This window comes from Pygoscelis adeliae, unplaced genomic scaffold (assembly GCF_000699105.1).
Source record: "Pygoscelis adeliae isolate BGI_AS28 unplaced genomic scaffold, ASM69910v1 Scaffold402, whole genome shotgun sequence".
Lineage (NCBI taxonomy): Eukaryota > Metazoa > Chordata > Aves > Sphenisciformes > Spheniscidae > Pygoscelis > Pygoscelis adeliae.
In genome coordinates this window covers 7,649,386-7,658,450 of record NW_008824411.1, presented here as the reverse complement: position 1 = coordinate 7,658,450, position 9,065 = coordinate 7,649,386, and the positions used below count along the sequence as shown (strand labels likewise).

Genomic DNA, 9,065 nt, shown 5'->3' with positions numbered 1-9,065 from the left:
TGATGAAGATATTAAACAGTACTGGTCCCAATATGGACCCCTGCGTGACGCCACTCGTCACCAATCTCCATCTGGACATTGAGCCATTGACCACTGCCCTCTGGATGTGAGCATCTAACCAATTCCTCACCCACTGGACAGTCCACCCATCAAATCCATACCTCTCCGGTTTAGAGAGAAGGATGTTGTGGGGCACCGTGTCAAAGGCTTTACAGAGGTCCAGATAGACGACATCTGTAGCCCTTCCCATGTCCACTGATGTAGTCACTCCATCATAGAAGGCCACTAGGTTGGTCAGGCAGGACTTGCCCTTGGTGAAGCCATGCTGGCTGTCTCGAATCACCTCCCTGTCCTCCATGTACCTTAGCATAGCTTCCAGGAGGATCTGTTCCGTGATCTTGCCAGGCACAGATGTGACCCTGATAAAGAATGCTGTCATTCCAGGAAGTATGTTCAGCCACTGAAAAAATGATTTGAGTATTAGAAGGCTGTAAAATCTCAACAGGAGATGAGGAGCAGGAGACTTGTAGGTGCCAAAAGGTTGGAGTGAAAAGTCTGTTCACAGATTAATTCAGTTTTTGATTCAAAGATTTATGTTTAAATGCCTTTGAGCTCAGAACAACAAGAACAACAAAAGTTAGTTACGTGAAGCCTAGTGCCAGAGCTGTGTAGTTTTCTATGTGTATAATAAGAGTGTCATTCCAGTGGCCTGTATAAAAAAAAAAAAGCAAAGAGGACCAGGAACTTTAAATTACAAAGAAGCTTTCATTCCCTTCATGTTAACAAAGCAGACTTGCTGTTAGCAAGGCTCTGTACATCAGTGGAGAATGAACTGCCCTGGGGGACTATGTAAGCATGGAATACAAATCCAGCTGTGCACAGGGATGGAAAACTGACATGTGTTTCAAGTGATGATGGATTGATGCTGGCAGGAAGCACTTTCCTTGTGTGGAGCTTTTTACTTTTTGGAGAAGTACCATGATTAACTAATTGTTTTGAATAAAATGAAAAAACAAGCAAGCTCTGGCAGTTTTGATTACATGGTAATTTCACTCATTGTATACCTACTGTTATATATAACTAAGATAGGAAAGTGCAAATCTGCTGTTTGCATCAAACTCCAGAAATTAGTGTAGTTCAAGAGGTACATTGTTGATCTGTAACCTGTTAAAACCGCTTTGTGAGTCAAACTTCCACCTCTGTGAAAATGACCTATTAATGCTTTGTAGGACTACTTGGAAGTTTGCATTTTGCAGGTCCCTTTTAAGTGTAAGTTGTGTCATCTTATTTTTCGAGGCAGTGTCTTCAGTGGGTCCATAGCAAGTCCTGAATATATACGTTTGGGTTTTTTTAAGAACTCCTGAGCTATATCCTTTTTTTATTCCCTTTCCCCGTCTTTATTCCTTCTTTAAGATAAAATTCCTTAATGTTTTTCATTACTGACTGGTATCTTCAAAGAAGTTTTAGTTTGTATTCAGAAAGAAGTTACGTTATCCAGCCCTCACTGTAATGAAATGTTGTCTGATACAGCTTTATAATTTACTTCCTCTTCTTATGAGGTATTACCAAATCTGTCCACCTCCCAAAGGCAGTAGAGTTACTTAACTTTAGTATATGTGGTTCTATGGGTTTTGTGAGGAATGGTCTTTTCCCACTGTTTTATCCAAAGTAATGTCAAAAAAAGGGCATCCATTTTGAAGTTTGTCAGGCAGGTCTTTCCTGAGAACAGTCATCATCGTTTTTATGCTTAATCTATCTGTACAAGCATCCCTTCAAAGTTTCCGAGCTTTTGTATTTCCACTGACATTGCACAAATGTTAGCTGAACACGACTGGTAGGAACTTGTGATGGAATGGTTCCTGCAAGTGTAACTATAGTGACATAAAGAGGGCACTACACAGATGATGCATTCAAAAGTTTATAAGATAGACTGGACTCTTAAATTATTTTGAACCTGGTTAAAATACTTTTTGTTTCAAATATTGGTCTAAAATTTGTTCATTTAAGGTAGCACAACTCCCAGACAGATAAACTTATCTGGACATTCAAGGTCTCCAGTTACTCTGTGGCATAGATTAGAATAACTAACATTAGACTTGCACTGGAATTTTATTTATATTTTAATTATATTTTCATATAGAGAATATTCTTATAAACTCTTACTTTGCTTGTGATACCCTCAAACGTATTAGCAGTAATGCTTCCTTTTGCTGAACCAGGGTTCTAGATTTGTAATGGTAAAGCAATATTTCTAAAGTGAATCAAAAGACATTTGATACTTAATGTTGTAAATCTGCTATGTGGTATTAGTATGAAGAATAAAAGTATTCTAGAACTATAAATTCATTTTAATGACTTAAAACATCCCCAAGATTGTTTTAGCTTTGTCATTTCTAACAATGTAATTAAAGAGAGGTCAAAATTACCGTGCTAATAAAGAGGTTAGAATAGGGATTTCACAAGACAGGAGGAAGACACATCTCATAAGGACCAGCATATAGCAGAGTTGGACCTTCTGGGCAGAGAAATGAGGTAAAGCACTGCAGAGGGTAAGAGGGCTACGATTGATGAAAAAAGTCTGTGTCGGACCCATGAATGTGGGAAGAGGAGATCCGGCAACTAAAGACTTGAGAGAAACTGAATGAATTAGGTATTGGGGAGTGAATGGAACTGCTTAAGCAAGTAATGAGAGGTGAATTGTGAGGGTCTACTAATAGATAACCAAGGAGACCGGGGAGAAGGAGGCTTGTCGTTTGGAAATGAGTTGGATTTAACGGGCAAGTAGCCTGAACTGAGAGGAGAAGCCTGAGAGGTAGAAAATAATACTGACCAGGTGAATGAAAATGAGAGTGGGACCAAGGTGCTGTCAGGAGAGGGGCTAGTGTAGCAGAGACAAGTATTGTGCTTATGAGAGGCCTAAGTTATATGTCAATGTGTAACACCTTGAATGGGAAAATCCCATCATTTTGAACATCTTATCGATAAATGAGCACGTTATGTCCTGCACACTTGTTTATTTAATCTACACTCTCATTTGATCCATTTCATTCATCATGTCATCATATTTAATTACACAGTTGTGTTACCTTGTCCACAGGACTGGTTATGTGTAATTACAGACTATTATAATAATTAATGCGTGTTAACTTTGAATAATTATGGCACAGACAAGTTTAATACTTCTCTTTGTTAACAGTGGAGGGATTAGCTTTGCATTTGTTAATGTACTTTTTTTGAACTATAGTATATGTACACATGCAATAATGTGGTGAGGAATGCTATTGTATTTATACAGTGCAGTTTAGATGTCTGTTGACACGTTTTGGGGGATTGTGATATTCCTTTTAATTTGTTTTCAATATCATTCATTGTGGTAAGTTTTCACTAATTCCATATAAAATGCATAAACTTTCTTAATTTTATGAAGTGCTGTGCTTCCTTTGAAGTTATTCTGCGTCTTTAACAGTGTCACTGAGAACTACCCTTTTGAATACTTGTTCTGCACAGTGCAGTCAGTCTGGCTGAAGCTTCTTGTTTTACTTTAGTATACATCTCTGCTTGTATTTTTAGTTCAAATCCACGCCAAGTAAGAATGTGTCAGTGGTGGGCTGGATGGTGATGATGGCAGATGATCCTGAGCATCCAGATCTCTTCTTATTGACTGATTCTGAGAAGGGTAAGCAATGCTAGCACCAAGAGTGCAGTGATTCACAGAATAAACACTTGCTTTACTGAGGTATTCATAAGCAACTAAATGAAATTGGAAGGATGTTACCTTTCACTTATTCAACTGCTTTCCAACATGTCACACTTGCCTTTAGAGTGCTATGGGAACAATTGTCCGTGGAGAATCTTTAGAGTCTTCATTAAGTTCTAAGAACTCTCCAAACTCCAGCAACTCCAGTTGTGATTTTTATTGGCAGTACTGATCTGCATTCTTTTAAACTATATTTAGACCACTCAGAGGCGTTTTCACATATGTGAAAATGTAAGTAACAATAAAAAAAAAAGTTTAGTATTCAGCTAACACTAGGTGCCTGACTGGTCCCCTCTCCTCTCCAAATGAAAAACAAAATCCAAACCAAACCATCTGTTCAAATGTAAAGCTATTACTAGGAAAAAAAAAACCCTAAGAGATCTTGACTGTTTTGCAGAGCAGCCTTGATTTCCATTACTCCAACATAACATCCTGGTTTCAGTTTAAACTGTGAAGAAATTGTTACTTTTCCATAGCAGTTCAAACTACGCAGAAAGAGCATCATTAGAAGTTCTGATAAAGGAGCTTTAACATTACTTATTGCTTTGTCTACTTTAAGTCTTAGTACATTTTATTTCCGAGCATTTATTCTAGCATCACTGATACGTGGTGTGAATTGTGAATACTTGTCAGCTTCAGCTCAGCAACAGCAACCTGAAATGTTTTTGTAATACTTGACCTTTCTGAACCCAAGCAAGCACTGCATAACAGCTGCTGAAAATACTAGTCTGAAATGTATCGATATGTTTAGGAACAATTTTTCAAATATTTTCAAATGTAGCTTTCTAGAGTGCATTTCAGTGCTATCTTGCACTTCATTAAAAATTATGAAATCATAATATAAACAAATTGCAATAATGGCAATGAAGAAAAACATTTTTCTCGTATGGTTCTGAGAAATGTTTTGTTCTTTCCTAGTTGACACTGGTGTTAGTTGAAATCTAGAATGTTGGAAAGGAAGACAGGCGGGCTGAAACTTCTCTTGCACTAGGTCAAACAATTAAGTTGCACCGATGCCAGACAAAGTGTAAAGTTATATGAACCTTCTGCTGTTAAATCTTTTCATAATGTTTTAATTTAGAGTTATTTGAATATGGGTAGGATTTAAGTATATGATATTGTTTGTGTTTCTTTATCAGTTTTTCCTCTACCTTTCTCACTTAGGAAATTCATATAAATTTCAAGCTGGAAACAGAATGAATGCAATGCTCTGGTTTAAACACCTGAGTGCTGCCTGCCAAAGCAACAGACAACAGGTGAGAGCAAGATGTTGAACAGGAATATGAGCTGTTAAGACCTCAGAACTGATAGATCTTCAAGATGACCGAGCTGTAACTGATCACTTTTTATGAAGAGCAGTCTACTCAGCAGCCTGTACATCGATTTCACACGCTTATTGATTTGCCTTAGCTTTCCTGTTTGTCCCTTTGCAAACAAGTCCTCAGAGCTTCTGTGGTAGTGAAGAAAGATTTGGGGCTATCCTGAGGCTAATTTAAAACAATTGGGGAAATGGAAGGAATGCTCTAAAATATCTGTCCAAGTAGCAGTAACTTTGTCATTGCCCGTTTTAAAAAGGCTATTTTACAGTTATATAAAAAGCTGTAAACCGTAGCATTCAATATAAATTCCAGAAAATTTTCCTATAGTGCCATTTTGTCAGATCTTGGGCATGCATGTTTTCTGTTGTTTGTATGTATTTCTAAAATGTATAAAAAAATAGTTTAGTCCTGGGTACATTTGGCAGACTTTGAAAGCAAAAGTAGAATTTTCCATGAATCGAAAAGGAAGATAAGACTACTCCAACCCCTGTTAAATTCTGTTCCCATATAAATTCTTACTGACCTTTTAAATCACCAAAATCCTTTTTAAGTTACCCCTGTCTTCCTGAAATCTCTCTTTTCCTTTGCACATTTGCTTATGGAGTTCCCAGAGCAAAAGTACTACTGAATTTCAAGGGGAAACAAAAGGACCTTTCCAGAACCTTCTGTGCTTTCTTGTTCAGTTCTGCTTCTGAGAGAAATCTAACGAGTAAGGAGGGTTGCAGAAGCTCATTTGAAAGTATTTGAGGCAGTGCAAAGGACAGGAAATTGTGTTCCTGGCTGGAGAATGTGGGAATACTAGCAAATAGTGGCAAGAGTTTGCAAGAAAGTGGTGACTTCCAGACAAGCCTGAAAACTGCCCTCTGAGGACAGCTTTTATTCAATAAGGCTTAACAATACTATTTAATGCAAACTTGTTTAAAGCATTCAGCCCCTAGCTTGTGCAAAAGCAGCAGGCTTAAGGATCTTGGCAGGGCCTCCTGTGGAAAATATGACAGCAAAGTGAAGATAAGTGTAGGAGATTTTAAAAGAAAAAAAAGGAGGGGAGGATTAATGAAAACAACTTACTACTAAAAGGCCAAAACCCCTGCTACCATAATTCCTGCTACCATAATTTGTTGTGTATTTTCTGTTTTCTGGCATGTTGTGTAGTTGTACTATATGGTTTCTTGCAGCATAGTTGCTCCCATAGAAGAAGCTTCACACAAACATTAGGTTACAAAGGTTGGTTTACCAAATGAGTTTAAAAAAAAAAAAAAAAAAACAACAACAAAAAAACTGTAAAATTTTTCTCTTGATTGTGATTTGACTCCTGAGCCAGTGCTTTTCCTAGAGAGATGCCTTCTGGTACTGTTTAAAATGGAAGGTCTTGTTTGCTTTTTAATAGTATGACTGCCTAAGAAAGATTGGGTATTTGAATGTGCTTTCGATAGAGTATAGATGCCTACCCAGTTGAATAATATTGGGAACTATTTTAATAGATATTATTTTTAATTTTAATGGTGGAACTTTAGCCCAATTGATCATTCTTGCTTCTACAGGTAAATGCAAAGCAAGAAATGCTTGCTTCAAATCTGACCAAACTGGGTATTTATTGACAGTCATCAGGAATGTGGTGGCTCTTTAATAACCTGAGTAAACAAGAGATGTTGCTGTTAGGCAAATTCCTGATGGGGAGAAAATGGGGATATAAACTACTGTAATGCAAACTGGCTTTAATCTTCATGAAAGGGAGTGATGTCTGCAGCAGGCATTCAGGTTTCCTATGGGAAAAGCCCAGGCAAGTGTTTATGCCTCGTTTTTTTAAATTAGTCTTAAAAATACTAGAGAGCCTACATCAATCACTGACCTGTGTGCCAAGAATTCTCTAGCCTGGGACTCAAGTGGGAAGGTTCTGCTTGTGCTGAGATTTATCATGTTAAGGTGGTTTTGCTGACAACTTAAATCTTAAATGTCATCAAAATTAATAAGATCTACGGCCATATAATAAAATTATAAACCATGCAGCAGTTTAATATTTTGGTTATACCTGGGTTTTCTACAGCTCTAAGTGTATTTGTATTGCTGAATGATAGTTGCATTTCTCCTCCCCTTTTTATGAGACAGAATGAGCGTTAACGATGTGTATTTAAAGAGGTGGCTAGTCTGTGAAACAGTGGAATGTAAGTAGCTACTACCCAAAGTAAAATCTGTTACCATTTATATTTTTATTTTCAGGTTCCTGCCAACTTGATGACCTTTGAATAATAGGCTAATTCAAAACAAAAAAAGAACAGTTTGAACCATCTCATAATTGAGAACGAGGTCCTGATGAAAAATGTGCCAGCTGTATTCTGTGCCAGAACAGAGCCTGTCAGCTCGATCTCTGAACTCTGGAGCCCGGAACAAAACCACTAATGGTTGGGGAGTAGAGTCCCCCAAATTAAAAATGGAGTTGCAACGTGAATTGCCATGGACCATGCTTTGTTACATTCTCTGAACTGACCTGTGGAAACCACTGCCTTAAAGAGTGAAAGGAAAAACAACATGAAACACCAAATAGTGTGTGTGAAACTTCTGGCGGTGCTGTGCTTGAGTTAAATAGATTGTAGCTAGTTTGAGTTTCTTTTAACTTTATACTAATTTTGAAAATAACTCACCTTTTTAGGCATTCTTAAGAAAACAAGTAAACTGGTATTTAAGAGTTGTATCAAAAGCTATGTATGAACTGGGTAAAAGAGGTACTACATGTTCTAGAGATGTTGTTTAGACTATACCAGGAGTTCTCGATGGGAGCTTGTCCCAGGCACACTTAGCCTGGAGCAATGTTATTTCTCTCAGACCTACAAGTATAAGAAATGTAACAACTGCAAGTTTAAAATAGCTGTAAGCTTGCAAACCTTAGTACTGTGTGGGAGCCATATTCCCTATAAGTGGCACAAAGGCTGAGCACTTACACACCAAAAATTTTTTTGGTACGTTGTTACTTAATTCCTGGTTATAAAAACGTAGTTCATGTGTTTCGGGGCGGGGGGGGCGGGCTGTGGAAGAGACAAAACTGAAAGCACTGTTGGGTCAGAACTGAGTGTTTTCTTCCCATTCGTTTCTACACCTGTCACTCTCCTACATAAAAAGGTTGAATGACAAAAAAACCCCAACACCTGGGTATAGCTCACTGAGACATTTTACTTCTCTGGGTATCTGTTAATTATCAGTTAGGGACCACTGTTAGTGTATGGTGTTTCATAATATCACTTAAGATCTACGTTTTAAAAAAAGAGAGGCACAATTTCAAGCTTTCATGTTCTCATTTGGCAATAATTGATTTTAGTATCTGTCTTGGTCAAAATAGTTAACCTTGTGTGGTATTGATAACATGGCCTAAAGCAGACCTTACATACAGAAGCTCTTTTGATCTTCAGGCAAATAATTTATTAGAAGGTAGGATAACCTAAGGAGAGAAAAGGTGTGGGACTATCAAAATTCCATCCTTGACAGGAATAATTCTTGGTCACTGAAATTACTCACAGAGAAAAACATTATGGTTGTAAAAAGAGAGCCATGCTTTGTATGTGTGTTTTATGCTTAAGACTTTGATTCTTGCTTTATTTGGGTTTCTTTGACATCACCTAGATATAGTTTCCTGGATGATTAATCTTTCTTTAATCTTCAAAAATATGATCTTTGTAAAGCAAGGAAATATTGTCCAAAATATGACTCCGATATCAGAACTTTGAAGTCTGTGAAAAAGTAGTAACTGTTCCATTGACATTGTGGTTTAGTGGCCGTAAATACGCTTGCAGATTCCACCACGAATACTCCTTTTTTAAAAAGAAACAAGCTACCTACCAGTCTGTGGCAGAGTTCTCTGACTATCTAATAAAGGTTTCTACTAGTAGTTATTATTTTGAAAATGTACAGTTTGTTTATTGCATCTGAGTAGAAGCCTATAAATTCACTTTTTGGGGTTTTTTCCAGAGTCAAATTAATCTCTTATGAGAAATTAATCA

At 37.3% G+C, this 9,065-nt stretch overlaps 1 protein-coding gene across 2 annotated transcripts in view; it reads left to right on the top strand.

The window, feature by feature from the left end:
- The window catches only part of RALGPS2 (Ral GEF with PH domain and SH3 binding motif 2), a 105,488-nt gene extending 96,839 nt beyond the window's left edge, over positions 1–8,649 (top strand). For both annotated transcript variants that reach the window (XM_009320645.1, XM_009320644.1), the window contains 3 exons: positions 3,571–3,676; positions 4,922–5,013; positions 7,294–8,649. In XM_009320645.1, the coding sequence (XP_009318920.1) occupies positions 3,571–3,676; positions 4,922–5,013; positions 7,294–7,323 (228 nt within the window). In that variant the 3' untranslated portion in view covers positions 7,324–8,649. The remainder of the gene's footprint in view (positions 1–3,570; positions 3,677–4,921; positions 5,014–7,293) is intronic.
- The last annotated feature ends 416 nt before the right edge of the window (positions 8,650–9,065 follow it).